General features: G+C 42.6%; 1 protein-coding gene across 1 annotated transcript; it reads left to right on the top strand.

Annotated features, from left to right (window-relative positions):
- The first annotated feature begins 1,691 nt into the window (after positions 1–1,691).
- CWC25 (CWC25 spliceosome associated protein homolog) lies at positions 1,692–21,123 on the top strand. The gene is made up of 10 exons (XM_081029975.1): positions 1,692–1,891; positions 4,059–4,231; positions 10,035–10,271; positions 12,721–12,790; positions 13,502–13,629; positions 14,238–14,301; positions 14,930–15,141; positions 15,523–15,621; positions 19,690–19,851; positions 20,343–21,123. The coding sequence occupies exons 1-10, from the start codon at positions 1,874–1,876 to the stop codon at positions 20,455–20,457; spliced, it is 1,278 nt and encodes a 425-aa protein (XP_080886101.1). The 5' UTR covers positions 1,692–1,873; the 3' UTR covers positions 20,458–21,123.
- Positions 21,124–22,603: the final 1,480 nt, after the last annotated feature.

The following is a 22,603-nucleotide window of genomic DNA, read 5'->3' as shown; positions in this document are numbered from 1 at the left end:
TTATGTATTTTTCTTTGTGCCTGTTGACAATTATTTTCAACTTCTTCAGCAGCCTCACAGTACAATTATTCACCTGGTCCAAACCGATCAAACTAATTTTTTCAAGCTAGTCTTCCTGACACTTCCCATTCTTCCGCTTCAGGCTGTTTAGACCTGGCACCCAGCTGGTGCCTTGGGAATTCCCATTCCCTCTCTTCTGTGTTGGATTCTTTTTGTTTCTTGGATCATGTCCTCTTTTTTCTTGGTTTCCTCCTTTATATGTGGGAAATAACCCCAGGAGCTTCCTGAGAAAGAATATATGGGAAGTAAAATGTTTGAGTGCCTTGTATGTCTGAAAATATCTATTTTCCCTGAATGCTTGAGAGGTAGTGTATCTGGGAATAGAATTCTTGAAAATATTTTTCAGAGGTTTGCAAATCTCCATTGTCTTCTTGATTCTCTTGATAAGTCTTAGGATTATTTTTCTTTTTTTCTTTAAGATTTTATTGGGGAAGGGGAACAGGACTTTATTGGAGAACAGTGTGTACTTCCAGGACTTTTTTCCAAGTCAAATTGTTGTCCTTTGTCTTAGTTGTGGAGGGTGCAGCTCAGCTTCAGGTCCAGTTGCAGTTGCTAGTTGCAGGGGGCATAGCCCACCATCCCTTGAGGGAGTTGAACTGGCAACCTTGTGGTTGAGAGCCCACTGGCCCATGTGGGAATCCAACCAGCAGCCTTTGGAGTTAGGAGCATGGAACTCTAACCGCCTGAGCCACCGGGCCGGCCCCCAGATTCCTTTTTTTTTTTTTAAGTCAAAGAGAGCAGACATAGATATCTAGGTAATGTTTAATAATATTCTATTTGATTTACCATTCAATTTATGGCAAGTGATGCTGCTTATCTTTTTTTAAATAAAAGCTTTGATATAATTCACATATGTTTAGAGAGAGTCTCGACTGTCTAGATGGAGAACTGGTGTTAACGGGAGAAAAGAGCTGGATTGTGGGGGCGTAGGGGTAGGGAGTAAATGAGTTCAATTTAAGTGCCTTCCAGATGTTCAGCTGAAAATGCCTAGTAGCCAGGCTTAAAACCCTGGAGCTTGAAAGAGGGATATGACTAGAGATAATGAACTTGGGATTCATCAGCATGTAGATGATAACTGAAGCCCTGTGAGTAGATGAGCTCACCCAGGGAGAGCACGTCGTGTGAAAAGACCTTAGGCAGAACCTAAGAGGCAGGATGAAGAAAGGTTTGGTGCAGATTCTAAAGGCTTGGTGCAGGGCAGCCAAGGGACTTTCGGTTTGATGGTTACTTATCTTTGTAAAGTTGGCCTGGAGTAAGGGAGTCAGCCTTGTGTTGAGGTTTAAGGAGAGTCCGGGTCTGAAAAGCCGTTTGGAAAACCCGGGTGTACAGGGGCGAGGCGGCTAAGGCTGGTCCACGCTGGGGCTTCTCCGCGACACACGGCGTGGAGCCCCGAGGGGGACGCCGCGGGGCGCTGCCATGGCAATAGAACCGTGGGGTTGGGCCCACTGGCAACTTGAACTGACCAGAGCCGCGGCGTTTTAACACACCCTTAGGGATAGCAGGTGCGATGCCAACCCGAGGCGTCCACAGCGAGACCAAGATGCCGCGAGAACAGCGCCTCAAACTGCGAAACTTCACGTGACGCTACTGCCACGAAGAGCTACGCAGAGCACTAAACGTCATCTTCCCGCGACGCTGTCGCGCTAATAGGACGTCCTCCCGGAAGTGGGCTCCCGATCGGGCCGTGAAAGCGGCAGCCGGTGTCCGCCGAGAGCGCATCTGGGGTGGTCGCATCGCCACTGTTTCTCTACGTTTCCTCTCGATCCTTCCTGAATCTCCCAGGTCTAGGCCGTGAGGAGACGTCTCCACCGCCATGGGGGGCGGAGACCTGGTAAGTGAGGGAGGCCTGGTCTGGGGAGCGCTGAGGCGGGAGACCGGCGGGGGCTGAGGACGGAAATTGGTGGCGGTGGCAGTGGGTAACTGGCCGCGCAGCCTTCCTTTCGTGGGGGAGGGAGCCGTCGTTCCGGAGAGGGGACGGATCACTCTGTGTCGCCAAGGGTGGCAAGTGGTGTTTGTTAGCGGGGACCCTCCTGGCTGGAAATTCTGGGAAGGCCTGGGGGGCGGGGGTTCGAACCATGGCTAGGAAAGAAGGCGGATATCGAGGATGGGTCACGCGGGCGTTATTTTGTATGTCTTGTCTTAGGACACATCTCTCTTCGTCAGCTAGGACTTCTTGTCCTGGGCTGCAGTGGGGTTTTTTTTTTGCCCCAGTCTCCTCTCCCCTGAGCCAGGTCCTGGGGTCCATTTTAAGCCTGAAAGGGTCTTCACAGTCCCCCGTTGTGACTTACGCTTCTCCTTAAGTGCTGCATTCTGATCTATAGTGACAGCGCTGTCTTCTGAATCTACAGCACTTAATACAAGTTATGTGGCAATTTCTCTTAACCTGTATGGTTCATTCTTAGGTGTCTAAGGCCCCAAGTAGGGCAGATGACCCATAAGAGTATGGGGCAAGGTCAGAAAAACGCTAAGGTCTGGAAAGTGTAGCCAATTGAATTAGCAAATAGATCAATTTAGCCACCTATCCAGTAGCTGTTTTAGAGTTTGTTGGTGTTATCAATTAAAATGAGTTCCAAGACTCCATCAGATTTCCTGATTTAGTGTATTCTTCAGGTAACTGCATGTAGGGACAGGAACGCTCTAATCCAGGGTGTGCCAACCTCAGTGCTATTGACATTTTGGGATGGATAAGTCTTTGTTTCTGTGTATGGTCCTTTGCATTGTAGGATGTTTAGCAGCATCACCGGCCTCTAGCCACTAGATGCCATTAACACCCTTCTCCCCCAGTTGTGACAACTCAAAGTGTCTCCAAGCCTTGCCATATGTTCCCTCAGGGGCAAAGTCAATCATGTTAGAGGAGGGAGAGAAGACCAGGAGGTCAAGGTTGGCAGGAGGTGGGGCATGGTGGGCAGGAAGGAAGGAAGGACTGACTGGGTGACCTGATGAGGGGGAAGGAAGGATAAGAAGACAGAAAAGGGAGACCTCATTGACTGAACACCTTCCACGTGCCAGGTACCTTGCATACATTTTCTCATTTAGACTTCTTAACTGGTCTCCTGGGCCCCAACCTTGGTCCTCTCCAGTCCATTCTTCATGTGATAGCTAGTCATGCATCTCACCTGCATGTGACTATTTAGTGTTTTCTGCTGTCAACAGAATAAAGTCCAGCCCCATATCGTGGTTTCTAAGGCCCTTAATCTGTTCCTTTCTTAGCTGGCTTCATCTTGAGTCCCCTCCCCATCAGCTTACCCCATGTCCAGCCACACTGAATTATTTGTGCTGTGTTCCTTCTTCACTTTGGGCCTGTACCTGTGTGTGCTGTTCCCTCTGTTTGGAAATCTTTCCCCCTCCTCCCCTTTCCTACATCACTGTGCTAGTTTATAATTGTCCTTTGATGTCGCTTCCTCCAGGAAACCTTCCTTCACTGGAAAGCTAAACCAGAGCAGTGGCTCCTGGGGAGGAGGGAAAGAAGCATTCCTTGAAGGTGAAGGGGAGATCAGAACTAAGGGGAGATTCCTGGGAAGGAAGGTTGAAACAGGTTCTAGATGGGGTTGTAAACCATGCAAGTTAAGTGGACTCAAGGAAAAGAAGGTTGTGTTCATAACAATAAATGTCCAGTGCCAAAAGCACTTTAGTTCTGTTGCCTTTCTGTAGAGTCTATACATGCCCACCTCCGTGCCCCATTCCTCCTGTGTTGTCATCACCAACTCTCTCGCTTCAGCCATGGCCAATGGAAGTCAGACTCATATGCATTTCAGGTTGAAAGTATTTGAAGGGAATCCAGGAAGGGCCTTTCTATCCTGAAGCTTTATGTACTTGAACAAACCCCACCCCCGTGTGTGAGAGATTATTGGGTGCCAACCTTGCCATTGTTAAAGACGTCTTGCCTTTCCAGATGTCTGCCTTAGCATGAATATAGAGGGGTGGGTGGGGCAGGGCCAGTTATACTCACCACTCGCACAGTCCCTGAATTGTTTTCTCACTCCTTTCATTTACCACAGAATCTGAAGAAGAGCTGGCACCCACAGACCCTCCGCAATGTGGAGAAAGTGTGGAAGGCTGAGCAGAAGCATGAGGCTGAGCGGAAGAAGATTGAGGAGCTTCAGCGGGAGCTGCGAGAGGAGAGGGCCCGGGAAGAGATGCAGCGCTATGCTGAGGATGTCGGGGCGGTCAAGTAAGCCAGAGCTGAGGGATGGTGGGGCAGTTGGGTTGGGAGTGTCCAGGTATGTAGGAAACTGAAGGACCGGTCTGCAGGTGCTTCATTCAGTTGTTGCATAATAGAGGCTTGAGAACGTGGGTTTTAGAGTCCGACTGACCTTGGTGCTGAGGCTGGCTTTGCATGTACTAGCCTAGCCATGTAACTGGGGACAAGTTTGGGAGCCATGAGTACCTCAGTAGACCCAGGAGAGTGAGAGTACCTAGTGCCTAAGGTTTGTTGAGGATCAAATGCGATCATGTAAAGGGCTTAGTATAGGCCAAGCTCATGGTAGATTATCGACAAATAAAAGTGACTGAGGATGATTGCCTCAACCTGCCTCTCAGGATGTGTCAAGGCCTCAGTCCTTTTTTTGTTTGTTTACGTATTGCAGGCTCAGTTCAAGGGGGCAGTGAGGTCCCCTGGAAGGAGGTGGATGTGTGTCTGTCAGTGAAAGCTGTGTAACTGGAAAGTCCCGCTCGATTTTACCCTACTTTAGTTTCCTCTTATATAATATAGGATAAGACTAGGATAATAATTATGCTACTGATTTCATAAAAGGAGGTGGGAGTGAAATGTGTTCTAAGAAAAATAAAAAGCATAAAATATGCAGTGCATTCCTAAATCAGAATCGAATAAAAACTATAGATAGACTTAAAATTAAGTAATCTGTACTGTCACTGCCCTTGTTTATGTCCTTGCGGGCAGGTCTCCAGGGTGGTGTGTGCCATGTGTCCCTCTTTTTTACAGGGCTTTTTCTTAATAATTTTATGACAGGAGGATTTGTGACGTGTGCGCGTGTGAGACTTAGTTTCAGTTCATAGAAATGGTGTTATGAAACTTATGGCAGGACAACAATTACATTCTTTCAGGATCATGGATTGGGGAGAAGACCATTCTGATTTAAGAATGAAATTTGAAATGTTTTAAAATAAATGCAGTTTTAGAATTTTAAAATATATTTAGGGCGTTAATACGTAAAATGCGACGAGAGGGAAATTTTATGTTTTTGTTTTTGTTTTTACCATCGACACACATTAAATTATTTTACTTTATGTACTTTATATAAATTATATACTTTACATTATAATTTAATGTAAATCAGTATCAAACATTCAAATTAATTCCTGGGCAGCATATAAGATGAACACACATTGTGATATGTGAAGTTTCAGATTTGTGACACTTTGATTTTAAAACAGATATCAATTTTAGACAATACTTATGAGTCATAAAAGTTCACTTTTCCACTAGCCAAAGGTAAAAAATTATTTTGAAGTTTTGGTTCAACAAAGTGTTACACGTCATATGCCTGATATGTCAGAAATTTGGCGTTTACAGAGTCGAATTAATGAGGTCGGAATATAGACGAATAGCCTCAGAGCTGGGAGGCACACGTTTACCCTGTTGCTGGCCCTCATGCCTGCTTGTCTCTGCAAATGGGAAGAAGTTGATTTTTTATTGTTTTGATTTTTTTCGCCCCCTCACATATCCTCCCACAGTATACAACACAAAGGTCAGCATGTAGGTCTTTTTGTCTTTCCTTGCAGATATATTTAGAAGATCTGCTTGTCCATCTGGCTGTTTTGTATAGTTCTTTGCATACTGTCAGGCTTTTAATTTATCCTATAAAATACCATTAAAAACCTTTGACTAATGATTCACCTCTATGGTTCAGATATAATCATTTTCTATGTTTGAAATGCATCTCTCAGAACAAATAAAAGCCTTAATTCACGTATTATCCTGGGTCTCCAAATCCCTCTTTGCAATAGTGTTGCTTTAGTATTTACTGATAATGTTAGAAAATTATGTTGTCTTCGACAGTGGTCTATACAAGTGTTTCTTAACCTTTATACTGTAGGGTATTCCTGGAAGATTAAATAAAGATGGGAGTGATTCCCGCCCAAACAGATTGCCTAAGAATACCAGGGAGTGTGGGGGTTAAGAGCTCCCTGGGTAGTCTGCAGGGCATCCTTGACTGAGAACCTGGCCTGTATCCCTAATGATAGCAACAAGAAAAATCTCTAGATTATTTCGCTTTTGTATGGCTTTTCCTCTAAATATTTTCTCATTGATAAAGTCAGAGTAGTGACAACAATAACAAAACAACTAAAGAAAATACAAAATACAAAAACTTAAATACATTTCAATAAGTAAAAAGAGTAACAATGAGAGATGGCAGTTAGTAGCTTCATTTTAGACGTGAGGATAGACGTGAGGATAGACGTGAGGATACGGACATGCACAGAAGTCGCTTGCACGGTTACCTAACTGGTTAGTGGTGGAACCAGAGCAAGTGCTGTGGCCCTGGAACTCAGGGCCACATGTTCTCTTACAACCCTGTTTCCCTGAAAATAAGACCTAGCCAGACAATCAGCTCTAATGCGTCTTTTGGAACAAAAATTAATATAAGACCTGGTATTGTATTGTATTGTATTATATTATATATTATATTATATTATATTTTTATATATTATATTATATTAATTATGTTATACTAGGTCTTATGTTATAATAAAATAAGACCGGGTCTTATATTAATTTTTGCTCCAAAAGACGCATTAGAGCTAGATTGTCCGGTTAGGTCTATTTTCTGGGAAACACGGTAGCTAGGAGTTTAAGAAAACCTAGTGGGAGAAAGAAACACATATAGATAAAATAAAAGACTAGCTAGTGTTTATTCAGTACTTGCTTTGTGCTGTGCACTTTTCTGAATGCCTTAAAAATCCATTGAATGGGCAGGCCGGAAGGCTCAGTTGGAGCTCTTTTTTTTTTTTTTTTAAAGATTTTTTATTGGAGAAGGGAAACAGGACTTTATTGGGGGGAAATTTTGTACTTCCAGGACTTTTTTTCCAAGTCAAGTTGTTGTCCTTTCAATCTTAGTTGTGGAGGGCGCAGCTCAGCTCCAGGTCCAGTTGCCATTGTTAGTTGCAGGGGGCGCAGCCCACCATCCCTTGCCGGAGTCAAACCAGCAACCTTGTGATTGAGAGCCCACTGGCACGTGTAGGAATTGAACCGGCAGCCTTGGGCATTAGGAGCATGGAGCTCCAACTGCCTGAGGCACCGGGATGACCCTGCAAGCTCTTAAGAACAAGATTCCCAGTTAAATTCCCGCATGGGGTGGTGGGCTGCGCCCCTGCAACTAAGATTGAAAACGGCGACTGGACTTGGAGCTGAGCTGCGCCCTCCACAACTAGATTGAAGGACAATGACTTGGAGCTGATGGGCCCTGGAGAAACACACTGTTGCCCAATATTCCCCAATAATTTAAAAACAAACAAAAAAGTCCATTGACTTATTTAAGCCCCAACAACCTTGTGAGGTAGGTATTAGATTGGTGCAAAAATAATTACGGTTTAAAAGGTTAAAAAAATTGCAAAAACTTCAATTACTTTTGCACCAACCTAATACCATTTTACATGTGAGGACATCAAGGCTTAGAGAAGTTTCTTGGAGTTAGACTCAAGATTCCATGTTTCTTGATTCCAGAGGTTGCTCTGAACTATTATGTTATACTGTCTTTCAAGAAAATGAGCTTCCTAGAATATTCTTCCACTGATCTTTCTGCTCATACCTCTTTAGATAACATCTGATATAGTCTTCCTTTCATAATCAGTCCTTTTTCCCCTCTCCAGAACTTCTTTTTTTTTCATGTTGGTGGTAATTTATATGATGCTTGAATTCTTTATTTTTTTTTTAATTTTTTATTGGGGAATACTGGGAACAGTGTTTTTCCAGGGCCCATCAGCTCCAAGTCAAGTCATTGTCCTTCAGTCTGTCTGTGGAGGGCATAGCTCAGCTCCAAGTCCAGTCACCCTCTTTAATCTTAGTTGCAAGGGATGCAGCCCACCTTTCCATGTGGGAATTGAACTGGCAACCTTGTTAAGAGCTCACGCTCTAACCAACTGAGCCATCCGGCTGCCCCTTCTTAGAACTTTTTTTGTTTGAAAAACAGAACACACAAAACCAGGCAGAAAAGTCCCAAAAGAAATGATGGTCATGTTTCACTATTATTTGTCTTTTGGTCCTCCATCTTCTAAGACCTTGTTATATTATCTTTTAATGCTGTTAGACATTTATTTTGATCACAAATATAATCCAAGTGTGAATAAATAAATATATTAACTTTTTATACCTCCCCTCCCCCATGTTCCTTTAAATAGAAAAAAGTGCCTAATGTCTTCATAACCTATTTAACCATAGTTGTTCTGTGGTTTAAAAACAGACTGTATCTGGGTCTTCCAAAATCATTCTTGAACTATATAGCTCATTATGTTAAAGAAATCCTGGGCAAGAACTCCTGTTGATATTGTCCATGTTCTCCAAAAGGTGAGGGTGGTAACTGGATTGAAGGCAACTGTGTGTGTGTGTGGGGGGATCCTCAGTAAATTAAGGACCGTTGGGAAACTGCACAAAGGCAAATCTTATCAGTAAGATACCAGCTCCTCCAATCAAAACTAGGAAAATGCCACCCATTACAGCTGACCCCACAACCATGGCCACTGTTCCATTTCTTGCTTGGCAGTATTGGCTCCTGTTAGGGCAACACTTGTGATGGAACTCCAGGGGTCTTCTTTCCCTCTAACTTGAACCATACCGCAGTCAATCATAGAAAACAGACCTCCTCAAACTACAAAGCTACCTCCCAACTGTGGAAGCCTGGTTTTAATAGTCGTCAACCCCCCTTGTAGTCTCTGGTTTACTCCCACTGGAGAAGGGAAAAACCCTCTCATAGCTTGCAAGACGCCACAGTCTTCCACAGTTGGCCAGGGCACCGTCGTATTTCCCCCAAAATAAGACTGGGTCTTATATTAATTTTTTGCTCCAAAAGACGCATTAGGGCTTATTTTATATTACGAACATCCTGAAAAATCATGCAACAGCTTATTTTCCAGTTAGGTCTTATTTTTGGGGAAACATGGTAGGAGGACATTCTTTATGCTTATAGTTGTTACATTATCTAAGAGAAAAATAAATATACAAATTAAACAAAAAAAAGTCATTCGAAAACCTTTTATTTAATGTTATAGATAATACTGTTTTGATGAAACTACTTCACTGCTTGTAGTGTGAATGTGGCATTGGCTGCTTCAACCCATGCTCTTATGAATTCACCATGCCTTTACTCTCTGTTGTATGAGGGTCAATTTTCTCACCGCTTTTTTCTCAGAAACGCAGGAAAATATTTGTTTGGCATGATACTGTGACATAATTTGGCTGCCCTCTTTTGGCTTGAAAGCATAGTTTGCTTATTAGGTTACCTCTGGTCTTTTCTCATTATCCCCTCAAATGTAGTTTTACCACTTGTGCCAGCATGACACTAAGCACCAAAACATACAATCAACATAACTATATACGTGGCTACTGAAATTGTTCTTGGTAATGAGACGATCCAGGATATAATTAGTGTGTCATGTTACCCTTGAAGTGAAAGGCTAGTGTAAAGAATTTGTACAGGAGACTTGAGAAGCCCTGATCAAAGATCCATGTCCCAGGTTGAGGAACTCTATTTTTTCTCGTCAATTGCTTTATGTGTGTGGAAACGATCTCTCCATTGAATGGTAAGCTTCCTGCTGGCAAGCAGCATTTCTTCCCTTGTGCCACGTGGAGTACCGTGTTTACCTGTGCTATGTGCCTGTGGAATGAGTCCTGCTCTGACCAGCTGTGGTTACCTATCCTTTGTGTTCAGGTTTTGTGTGTAGGTTTGCAGTGGTCTACATTTCCTTTGATTTTATATATTTATTTATTTATTTATTTTTAATTTTTTTTTTTGAACTAGGAAAAAAGAAGAAAAATTGGATTGGATGTACCAGGGTCCTGGTGGGATGGTGAACCGTGATGAGTACTTGCTGGGGCGCCCCATTGACAAATACGTTTTCGAAAAGATGGAGGAGAAGGAGACAGGCTGTTCTTCTGAGACAGGACTCCTCCCAGGCTCTATCTTTGCCCCGTCGGGTGCCAATTCCCTTCTTGACATGGCTAGCAAAATCCGGGAGGACCCGCTCTTCATCATCAGGTACTGATGAGGGGCTGGAAAGGGGGCTTTGTTACAGAGATACTTAGTAGAGATGTTAGATAGCCTTTCACTTCATAGTTGGTTTCCTCTCATCCTCTCAGCTTTTATCTGTCATGTAAAGGATTTGTTTCCGTTTGGGCTTCACAATGTTGGCAAGGAGGCTCCATTAAGGGTGCCTGATCTAGGCCATCGGGAAAGAGATTGGCAAATGGACCAGACCAGATTTATTCATTTACTGTTGTCCCTTAAACAAAAATAGGAGGTAGAAACAAGGAGAGAAAGGCTGGCAGCTTCTTGGAAATTTGGGGATATGTGCAGAGTTCCCTCCCCTTTTTTTCTGCAGCAGAACCCTTTAAAAAGAAATTCTGGAATCTTATTTGAAACCCTAGTATATAACAGATCAAAATAGAGCTGCATTTTGGGTGCTAAATAAGATCATGCCGTGTATATTTTTGGGGGGTTTAATTTGCAATATTTTATTTAAAGTATGTAAGGTTAAACATTCAGAAATGGTTATTTGTTATTTACATTTCTTCTTTTGAAAATTCTTTTGAAGTTATATGTTAAAGATATTGCATATGTATATGTAAAGATATTGTACAGTATGTATATGCAAATATTTTCTCCTGTTTTGTTAGCGTCTTAATTGTGGTAAGATATGCATAACATAAAATTTATCATTTTAACCATTTTTAAGTTTACATTCAGTGGTATTAAGTACATTCACATTGTTGTGCAACCATCACCACCATCAACAGAATTTTTCCATCATCCCAAACTGAAACCCTATACTCATTAAACAACGACTCCTCATTCCCTCCTCCTCACAGCACCTGGCAACCACCATTCTACTTTCTGTCTCTGTGAATTTAACTCCTCTAGTTACTTCATGTAAGTGGAATTGAATCATACAGTAGTTATCCTTTTGCAACTGGCTTATTTTACTCAGTACAATGTCTTCAAGGTTCATCCTAGGTTAACACGGGTATCAGGATACCCTTTTTAAAAAAATTGTGGTGGAATACACATAACATTAAATTTACATTTTAACCATTCTGAGTGAACAGTTCAGTAGTATTAAAGGTATCCACCTTGTGCAACCAGTCAATCTCTGTAAGTTTTTCATCTTGTAAAACTGAAGCTCTATGCCAGTTAAACACAGCTCTCTATTTCCCCTTCGCTGCAGCTCCTGGGAACCACCATTCTGCTCCAGTATTATGAGTTTGACTATTCTAGGAACTTCATATAAGTGAAAGCATACAATATTTGACTTTTTGTGACTAGTTTATTTCACATAGCATAATGTCTTCAAAGTCCATCCATGTTGTAGCATGTATCAGAATTTCCTTCCTTTTAAAGGGTGAATAATATTTCATTGCATACATTTTGTTTATTCATTCAACTGTGGATGGACATTTGGGTTAGTTCCACCTTTGGGCTATGGTGAATAACTCTGCTGTGAATATTGGTGTACCAATATTGTGCATCTTATTTTATAATCTACTTGTTTTTCACCTAATCATTTATATTGAAAATCTTTCTATGTCACTAATTATGCTTCTATAACATCATTTTTATGAAAATATTGTATGGATGTACCATAATTTATTTTATTAGTACTTTCTGGTTGGGTCCCTAACTTATTTCCAAATTTTCTTTTTTCTTTTTTCCCTTTTTTTATTGGGGAATATTGGGGAACAGTGTGTTTTTCCAGGGCCTATCAGCACCATTTTCAATCTTAGTTGCAGGGGGCACAGCCCACCATCCCATGCCGGAATGGAACCAGCAACCTTGTTGTTGAGAGCTCGTGCTCTACCCAACTGAGCCATCTGGCCTCCCTCCAAATTTTCATTGTTATAATATAAACACCTTTACAGTGATCTTCCTTGATATTTCCTTACAACAATAAAGTCTTGAGAAAGAATGTTTGAGACCAAAGAGTAAGTGCAGACTGTGATAGGTGTTGCCAAATTGTCCTCCAGGAAGGTTGACCAATTTACCCTCCTATTAACAACATAAGAAAGTGATACTTCTTGAAAGAGGAATCCATTCTCTTTATTTCCCAGGTGATTATCATGCTGAACAGTGGAGGTAGTATTGGAATATTGCAGCCAGTTGATACACAGCAACCAGTTGACACACAGGATGACACCCATTTACTTGACCAGTTGTTGGGAAGCCCGGAGCATGCAGCCTAAGGAGAAACAACAAACTCACTTTCTTGCACTACACGGAACCAGTGTGGACTTTCCCCACGATATTTAATCCCTTATGCACATTTGAGGAAGATTTCTGGCTTCCACACCATCATGTAGATTTTAACATAGGGCCTGTCTTCATGCATTTGAAAAAAGATTGCTACATAGAATTGTGGAGAGTAGAACGAATGACTTAATCTCTTTTCCAAAAGAAATAGTCATGATTTTTATAATTTCTTCCCTTTCTTTAGGAAGAAGGAGGAGGAGAAAAAAAGAGAAGTATTGAATAATCCTGTGAAAATGAAGAAAATCAAAGAATTGGTAAGTAATGCATCAAATAAGCACTAGGAGTATCTTTTATCTACTACACGTGAGAACTCTCCATTTACTCTTACCTTAACAATATGTTAAAACAAAACGGTTTAAAAAATTTTTGTGTTTTGGAGATCTTTTCTTGGTGATTTTATATAGATTTAATTTATCAAGTTGAATTAAGCTTGATTTCCTTTTATGTCTTTTGGTTGGAAAAGCACCACATGATGTAATTTTTCCCGAAAAAGAATGGTATGGGATATGCCTGTGGAAAGCATGAGCCTACAGTGTTTTCAGGAGATCAGGTGGTAGAGCCTCCAGGGCGTCTTCGTCATTCACGTGACATATTATGTGATTGTTCCTTGGATCAGTTGGTAAGGAAAATTGAAAGATTAATCTTGTAGGCCCTGATTGCTTTTGGTGGAGCTGAAGTTCTTTTGGCAGGTGAAAACTGCTAGCCAGTGGTTCCAGGGACTGTTAAAAAACACAAGTTCCTAGCCCCACCCACCAGAGATTCTGTTCACTAGTCTAAGGCCTCTTTGTGCACACCCAAGGTTAAGACCCTCCCTGTTGTTGATAGGGAACCTCTGATAATGTCCGGGCCCCGCATAGACCCACAGGCTAGGAGTCAAGTACTGTAGTCTGTGCATAATCCATAACCCAGAAGGACTGACCAGAGTCTCAGTAATCTCGTGTGGTTATGACCTGGGCATTTTCTAGTTGCAAATGAGTCTGGAAAAAAAGGAGAAGAAGAAAAAGAAGGAGAAGAAAAAGAAGCACAAGAAACATAAGCACAGGAGCTCAAGTAGTGATCATGGCAGCAGTGAGGAGGAGCGCAGCCGGGGGAGGTGAGCATGTGGAGGCGGGCCTCCCTCATCACTGATTCATTCACTCATTCATTCCATAGACACTCACTGTGGTTTCAGTGGTGAACTCGTACACGGCCCTGTACCCACAGAGCTCCTTGGAGATCTTGGCATGGCTCCACAACTGAGCTGACTGTAGCCTCGTAGGTCTTTGGTCAGACATCCTGGTTATGACTTTCATCTAAGATGGTGATTTCGCCAAGACTAAAGCGAATTTTATGTAGGCTTTTTTTTTTTTTAATGCATTAATGGGCCCATCTGGGCCCATTCTGTGTCTTCTCTGTGGGAACAGTCAGCATTGTTGCTTCTGACTCACTCTTAATCCCTGGAATAGCAGCACGAGGTGAGAGGAGAATGTTCGGGCGTTGGGGCTGAAAAGCTAGGCCCACGGTTTTTCACAGGAAAAACATGAGTGTGCTGATGCATCTCCCAGCACAGACAGTCCAAATAGAGAGACACATTCCCCAGTAAAAGGTGGGAGGTGGGAAAGGCCACATTTGGAGCAGGAAGCACGTTTCAGCACAAGAGATTTAAACTGGACCTTCTCGCGCGTTTCCTTTTTCAATGAGTGTGTATTTCTAATCTCTTAGATCTCAAAAGAAGATGGCAAATTCTTCCTCTGTTTTGTCCAAAGTTCCTGGATATGGCTTACAGGTAAGGATGTGGCCTTCTCAAAGGGAGTGACGATGGGACTGTGGAATGTGCCAACTTGACAGCCTTTTTGGATATAGAGTGTTTTTAGCAGCCAATCAAACATCATGTGGGGAGAGGAGAGTTTGGGTAACAAAGACCGGGCTGCCGGGGAACAGGCCCGTTTCCTATTCCTGAGCCTCTGACTGTGGCTGAGGGCCCTCTGAGCAGAGAGGCTAAACCACCAGTGGAGCATTTAGGCATTCTGCCCATCCCTCTGCAAATAATTTACATGAAATGTATACATTTAAATATACAGATAGATGCCTTTTGACAAATGTGCACCCCTCTGGATTTCTTCTTTTCCCTCAGTATGTTTAACCTGAGGTCCTGTCCTTCATGGTGTGCCGGTTGCTCCTTGTTAGATGCAGTGAAGAGCCAAGGCAGTTAGGTGGTTGAGTGGGTACATTCTTTAAGGAAATTCTGAAGATAACTTTCCTAAGTTTGTGTGGTTCTCTGTGAGGGGATTGATTTATCCAGTTGGCTCCTTACAGAACCTCAGTGCTCATTCATTTTCCTGTTTCACTGCATTTTCTCCTGAGCTGCTGGATTTTCCTATGACTAGCCTTTCTTCCTTTCCTTGGTGATATAGATCAGGGGCTCCGACCATAGCCAGGGACTGCAGGGTCCTCTGATGGCTGAGCCAAAGGGAGTGCATGGGTGGAAACATCACTCCAGGTCCAGAAGCTCTTCCCACTCACCTCCCAGACATGCCAGCAGGAAGAGCACCAGAGAAGCAGGGTCCCGAGACAGGAGGTCTCGATCCCCAGGCAGAAGGTCACGGTCCCCAAGACCAAGCAAACCGTGAGTGTGGGAATTTATTGGGAAATTACCTGTGTATGTGGCGGCCTGGTCACAGCAGGTATTTGCTTTTGGTGATGTCTATTCATGAATTTTTCCAGATGTCTTTGTTATTCCCTTTACATCATTTTTTTCTCCCACCTTAGCTTTTTTTCCCAACTCAGGCCCCTAAAACTACATATTTACATATGTGGAATCTTTAGAGTGAGTTTAATATCAAATCTTATATATCTTTATGCCTTAGTTTTTCTTCTACTTCTGTCTTCTTTTCAATTTGGATTACATTCTTAGATAGTTAGCTTTTCTTACACCGTTTGAGAAACATGATAAAAGCCCCTGTATTGTAAAAGCTTTTCTCCTCTCTGCCCTCTGTGTCTGTTACAGGCATAACTCTAAGGTAAACAGGAAAGAGAGAGGCCGAACTAAGAGCCCGTCTCCTAAAAAAGAAGTCTACCAAAGGCGGCATGCGCCTGGATATACGAGGTTAGTCAAGAGCCCAGGAGATTAACTTCAAACTGCAGGCCTGAGTCTAAGAGTGGCGCACACCAGGGCAAGTGGACAATCTATTGTCCAATACATCACCTTTTTACCCAACCAACTTTTTTCATTCTTGTGAACTTTTAACAGTCTGCTTTGCCTTCTCACCTTCTCGCCTGTCCTCACTTTGAAAGGACAAAGTGAGTAGTTTTGATTTAGTGAACAATTAGTTGACCATCTCTCAACATGTGTAAACATGTAAATTCTCATAGAGATTTCCTCAGAGCAGCTTTTCTTGAGAGAGTATTCCTTTGTTGAGGCATCAGCTGAAAGGAAAGCAGGTTGCTCTCATTGAGGGCAGACATCCTAAGATGGATTCTGTGTTTAAGTTGCTTGTGGAGTGGGTGAGACAGAGTACAGATGTGCAGCCCTGGCACCTGAGGCTGTGCCCATGAAAGGTTGTCCCTAGGAGTCTTGGTTGCTCTTAGTAAAAGTTTAGATGAGGTGGACAACTTTTGTGAACTTCCTTTTACTGCCCAAATTGGCTGCACATTGGAATCATTCCCATTACCCAACTACACCCCAGCCCCGTTACATCGTAATCTCTGGGGGTGGGCGCAGACAACAGTATTTTTAAACTTCCCCAGTGATGCCAATGTGTAGCCATCATTGAGAACCACTGAGTCTACAACCTCTTGTATTCATTATGTTGTTAGAAGAGAGGTGGGCCCTAAGGTCCCTTTTAACTCTTAATTGCCTGACTCCCTAAGTTTCCAGGGAACAGAAACTTTTTTAAGAGGTTTAAATTTGACTGGCAACTTTCCAAAATATTTTACATATTTCTCTGCCTTCCCAGACAGAATACATTTAATCTCTTATTGGTGACACTGGGTTAGTTCTTCGGCTGTGCTATAATTCATGCTCCTCTTAGAGAGGGATGCGCATGACTGTGTGTATTTTGGTTTTGTCTCTCTTGCCATCGGTCATCACTTGAATTTGCCTTACTTTGTGAGTCTTTTTTATTGCCCTTAGAATTTTTGTTGAATTTTGTGATTGAAAGGGAGTTGGAGCCCTCAAGACCTCTCTTTTCCAGGGGTAAAAACACAGAAACTTTAATGCATGGATTTGGTGATATCTCTTTATTTTGATTTGGTGTTTCAGGTTAGTTGAGGTTGCTTTATGTAAGTAAGATGATGCTAAAGACAAAAAGAGAAAAATTATGGCTGTAAACCCTTTCTTAGCACTATTTAATCAGTGCTTCTCAGATTGAGAGACACTGGATAGTTCCTCAAGGAGAGTTCTGTGAGTACTTTAAATTTTTGTGTTTTGTGTGTGTGCTTTCTTTTCACTGGTCATCTGAAACAGCTTTCTTACCAGCTGAAAAGATGAAGCTTCTCTTTTTCAGTGAGAATCCCAATCTAAAGCAATTTTTATATAGACTTAGACAATTTTTTTCTTTTAAAAATTTTTGGGGTCTTGTGGGATTGCCATTTAACTTATATTATTTTTCACTGCTTTCAGTGCTTTCTAAATTTCTTACAGGCAACACACTTTTTCAATTTAAAAAATATGTACGCTTAAAACAAATAAAAAACACTACCATAAGGTCACATTCCAGAAGGGGCTAAAATTCCTTCTGTTGGGCTTATAAATTACCCAGAACAAAAGTGACGATAGGAAATAGAAAATGGAGTTATTATTCTTGTATTAATTACAATTACTATGGAGGTGCATATTTTTCATAGGTATACATATTTTTAAAAAGTATTTAAAATTTTATAATAAAACCACCAGTTCCTTTGCCCTGCCTGACTTTATTTCCAGTCATCCTGCCTGGTAGCAACCACTTTCAAATTTTCTTTAATTCTATTGTTTTAAAATTTTTTATTGGGGAACAATGTATTTATCCAGGGCCCATCAGCTCCAAGACGTTGTCCTTCAATCTAGTTGTAGAGGGCTCAGCTCAGCTCCAAATCCAGTTACCTTTTTCAATCTTAGTTGCAGGGGGCACAGCCCACCATCCCATGTGAGAATTGAACTGGCAACTTTTTTGTTAAGAGCTCCCGCTCTAACCATCTGAGCCATTCGGCTGCCCCTCTGGCAGCTCAGCTGCAGCTCATTGCCTTCAATCTAGTTGTGGAGGGCGCAGCTCACTGGCCCATGTGGGAATCAAACTGGCAACCCTGTTGTTCAGAGCTCCTCTTCTAACCAACTGAGCCATCTGGCCGCCCCACTTTCAGCTTTTTGAGCTGTTTCCTTTGGCAGCTATCGTTTTCTAAAAATATACATATGTTGCCATCTCTTAATTAATCAGTTATAGATATTAGGTATTTTCTTACTGTTAGAGTAAATGAGGTCGTAGAGTAAATGAGCTCTTACACACTCTGAGTCCCATGTTTTTTTCTCTCCCCATCTTTCCATTATAGTTATATCACAATTTTTGTTTTAATCAATATGTGGATATGTGTTACTGTGCTATATAAATATTGTTCACTGATACTTTTTATTGCCAAGTGGAATACTGAGGTTACATTTCCTTTCTTTACATTTTTTTTTCTAGGGTCAGTATGTGCCTCTTTTAATCTGACCCATGGCTTTCAGTTCTGGGAAATTTTCTGGTATTATTTCTTTGTTCTCCCTAATTTCTAAGTGTTCATTCATGTTCTGAATGTTCCTTTAAAAAAGCCTCCTATTTTCATTTCAGTGATGTAATAATATATTTCATTTGTTATCTCAGAGTGAGATTATTTTCATTGTAAATTTTTTTTGTGTGAAGATTTTATTGGGGAAGGAGTACAGGAGTTTATTGGGGAACAGTGTGTACTTCCAGGACTTTTTTCCAAGTCAAGTTGTTGTCCTTTCAGTCTTAGTTGTGGAGGGTGCTGTTCAGCTTCAAGTTGTTGTCCTTTCAGTCTTAGTTGTGGGGGGCACAGCCCACCATCCCTTGCGGGAGTCGAACCGGAAACCTTGTGGTTGAGAGGATGCACTTTACCCAACTGAGCCATTCGGGAACTCAGCAGTAGCTCAGGTCAAGGTGCCATGTTCAATTTTAGTTTCAGGGGCGCTGCCTGCCATCCCTTGTAGGACGGGAGGAATTGAACTGGCAACCTTGTAGTTGAGAGCCCACGGGTTCATGTGGGAATCGAACCAGCAGCCTTCGCAGTTAGGAGCACGGAGCTCTAACCTGAGCCACTGTGCCGGCCCCTTCTGAGCCTTTCTTGGATCTAGCTTCTGATTAGCATCAGGCACTTGGGATTGTTTCCTCCAATCTGTTAAAGTAGTTAACCACTCCTTCATCTACTTCTGCTTTCCAACATTTTGTTGACATCTCTTACCCAGTGTTATCTTCTCTGCCATTCTCTTTGTGGTTTTATATATTTTATTTAGTGGGGTTTTGGAAAGGGAGCATATCATTTCACTGTAAATAACAATGTCAGGTTTTTGTATCTTAAGTTTGTTTCTCAAAATTGGGGTCTCCCTCATGGGGCTCCAATAATTATTTTTCCTTTTAAAGGGGGATCTTATGTCACACTCATTTGAGAAGTAATGGATTTGGATGTCTGACATTGTTAAATAGTGATTGAGCTGGTTCATCTCCTCTGCTTCTTGCTCTCACTTCCTTTGCACTGAGTGCTAGGAAAGAAGACCCATCTTATTTCTGAGGTGAAATTGAATTCTTCAGGCATCTGGTTTCTAGTTTGGTCCTAAAGTGTTATGCTTATTATGCTTATGGGCTGTGTCCATGCATTTCTTATCTCCAGTGGGTAGATGGTAGATGTCAGCAGTCATGTGGATAACTTAGTCTTCTGTTCTATAAAGTTGTTGAGCAAATAATTGGAGTATTTTATATTTAATGTTTTAGAATCCTTCACTAAAAGTGTTTGAAATTTGGATGAAACCACCTGACCAAGATGTCATGCTGAGTTTGGTTGGCACCGGGCTGGGCATGTACGTGGAAAGAGAGCAGTGAGCTAGAGAACCTGGGGTCCTACCTGATTTCTGTACTCCCTGAGGTGGTTCTATTTTTTGCTAGGAGAGAAGTAGACCTGATAGGATGGTTTTTGTGTTCAACAGAAAGCTCTCCTCAGAGGAATTAGAGCGAAAACGGCAAGAGATGATGGAAAACGCTAAGTGGCGGGAGGAAGAGAGACTGAACATCCTCAAGAGGCATGCTAAGGATGACGAGCGGGAGCAGAGGCTGGAGAAGCTGGACTCCCGGGATGGGAAGTTTATCCAGTGAGTGCACCTTCTTCCTACCTAACGGCTTTCATGGCTATGGTCCCAAGGAGGCAGTGGGCATCTGGTTCATTCATTGTGTTCCCAGTGTTTCTGTGTCTGTGCAGAGAGAACACGGGCTGCTCAACCTCCAGACCACCTTTGTACTGTTCCCACCTCCTGGCCAGACAGTGGAGTATTTTTTACTTGAGGGGAGAAGTGAATTGGTATTTTCATCAACTCTCTTTGGCCTTCCTTTTAAATAAGAATTCGTGGCTCAGGAATCCTTTTTCCAATGAGGCTTTGACTTATTTTCCAAAACAGATAAATTTTCCCTTAATGGAACTGGTTTAAAAAATTGAGTTCCAGATGGAATTACTGGAAAGTTATCTCTGTGGGCTTAAAAGAACTTGTGTTTCTACAGCTGCTTTGTGGCTAATAACCTGTTTCTTCTAACCTGTTTCTTTGACCACTTGACACATTTGTTACGTTTGCCTGTCTTCTCTCTCCAGCCGCATGAAGCTAGAAAGCACGTGTACTTCCTCCCTAGAGGATCGGGTGAAGCGGAATATCTACTCTCTACAGAGAACCTCAGTAGCTCTGGAGAAGAACTTTATGAAAAGATGAAAACCATGCCCTCTCTTGCTGCCTTTCCTGAATTTTCCAGGGAAACTGCTGATCCTCTTAAAAATTCTCTTTATAAGAGTTCAAGTGACTTCTTCCACAGATGTCAAACCACCACTGTTCAAAGTGACTCTCCTACATCGATTCCAGAAACAGCTACTTCCTTTGAGAACCAGTGTGACTTACTTTATGGGACTCTCAGTTAACTTTTGCTGGGTGCACTGTGTTTTAACTGTTTTCAGTGGGTGGACACTGGACCATCTAGATGTGAGCCCTCCTCCTGCTCTGGAAAGCCGTTTCCTGTGGTCGTGATTCTTATCATGCCACTTCCCTCCCACCTGTGTGAACAGACCTACCCCACCACTTCAGTATAGACCAGACCTTTTAGAAACCTCCATCTCCAGAGTCAGTTACCCAGATAGATTGTGTTTACTGGGGTAAATGAACATTTACTCCCATTTAGTAGATATGTGACAGAATGAGCCTAGGGAATGACAAAGAATCTGAAAGGGAAAACAATATTAAAAAATCCATAAATGAACTGTTGAACCATTGGAGTATCTTTAAAACTGTAAAAGTATATAGTGTGCATATGTATAAATGTATAATTTTTACATGCTTTTAAAAAACTTAGCTTTGTGAGAATATATTGCTTGGTAAGTGACTTTACTATGAAATGAACCACATTGTATTTTGTAATCGAGTGACATAGTAAGGCTTGTTTTTCATCTGTGAATCCAGCTAGTTTAGGGGGGGGCCTGGGTTTACTAATAAAATAAGAAATTTCCATTTCTTAGAGTTTTCATGTAGGCAGTGCAGTGATGAAGTCAAATGATTTTAGGAATCAGGACCAAATTGCCGGTATGCTCTCTGGCTCTTAAAAGCAAATAAAATGGAAGCTGTTTCTTTCATGGCTTCCCTTTTATCATGTAGTAATCTTATTGCAATTCTAGGTTTTCAGGAGTTGTTTGCTAGTATTTTTTAGTCAGGTATTAAAAGAAAACCCCAAAACTGATGGGACCAATCTCTTGTCTTTCTCCTTTCCCTTCTCTGTTCTTTCACCAGAAACCCTTATTTGACACATGAACCCCTGGGCTCTCTTGAGCCACTCGTTAGCTGCGCTATGTCCTTTTCTGCTAATTCCTAATTCTGCTTGAAACAAATTTGGATTTACATTTTTGAGCACTTATGATGCCAGGCATTGTAATACTTAAAACCCAGTCTTTCCCCAGAGTGTAATATACACTTGTTATTCATTTAATTACCCCAGTCCTGCTCCCCTATGCTAGGGTTATGTCTTTTATTATATTACTTGGTAATAAAGGCTACATTTATTTTTGTAACTGTTTAAAGAGCAACCATGTACTGAGAACCGAATTTACGAATTTCTATACAGAACACTATTGCCCCATAATTTGTATCGAATATCTGGAGATCCTTGGTCCGAGAGGAATTATGTAATAAAGTGTGGGTAGTTTACTCAAAGATTTCATGAAGTGAATCGGAGAATAAGAGGATTATGACTCTCCGCTGTAGGACAGGTGGGTTAAGGTGCCAGCGGTCTCTTAACTCGACCCTTTGGCGGGAGGAGGCTGGCAGCAGGTGGGTGGGTGTGGGACCCATTCATAAAACTCAGGGTTCTCAGCCGGCTGTTCTCATTGGCCCTGGGGGAAAGGGGCGTGTCCCTCGGGTAGAGCGCGCGTTAGGCCCAGGGGAGTGGGAAGATCCACGCTTGGGTGGGGCGAGGGGGCGTTCCTTGGTTTTCCCGGCAGGACTTCCTTTTTCCCTTGCTGTGTTCCTTCTCTCTCCCCCGGGGTGGGGATGGTACGTCCCACCCTCCTCGCATTCCCGCCCCTTCTCCCCTCCCGAGCAGCGGCGCCGCCGCCATCTTTGCATGTCAGGTTGAGGGAAAGAGCCAAACTCTGGCTTTGAGGGGTCCGGACAGGGAGCCCCTCCCGTGGTAGACAGCGAGACCCACCCAACCCTCCTACCCTCCCTGCTCCGGTGCGGCGCTTCGAAGCGCGCGGAGGCCGGCCCGGTTCTTGTTAGGCCCGGGGAGGAGGGGCGGGCGGGGCAGCCGCTGCCTCCCCGGGATCGGCCGTACCACCCCGGCAGGGAGGATAGGTCCTGGTGACTGCAGGGCGGTGGC

The sequence above is a fragment of the Rhinolophus hipposideros genome (genome assembly GCF_964194185.1).
Source record: "Rhinolophus hipposideros genome assembly, chromosome: 20".
Classification (NCBI taxonomy): Eukaryota; Metazoa; Chordata; class Mammalia; order Chiroptera; family Rhinolophidae; genus Rhinolophus; species Rhinolophus hipposideros.
Note: the sequence above shows the minus strand (reverse complement) of the source record. Positions and strands in the feature narration are given on the sequence as shown.

Coding starts and splice junctions, on each gene's coding strand:
- CWC25 (XM_081029975.1), top strand. Junction 10,272..12,720: donor GACCCGCTCTTCATCATCAG/GTACTGATGAGG, acceptor CCCTTTCTTTAG/GAAGAAGGAGGAGGAGAAAA. Junction 13,630..14,237: donor GAGGAGCGCAGCCGGGGGAG/GTGAGCATGTGG, acceptor CTAATCTCTTAG/ATCTCAAAAGAAGATGGCAA.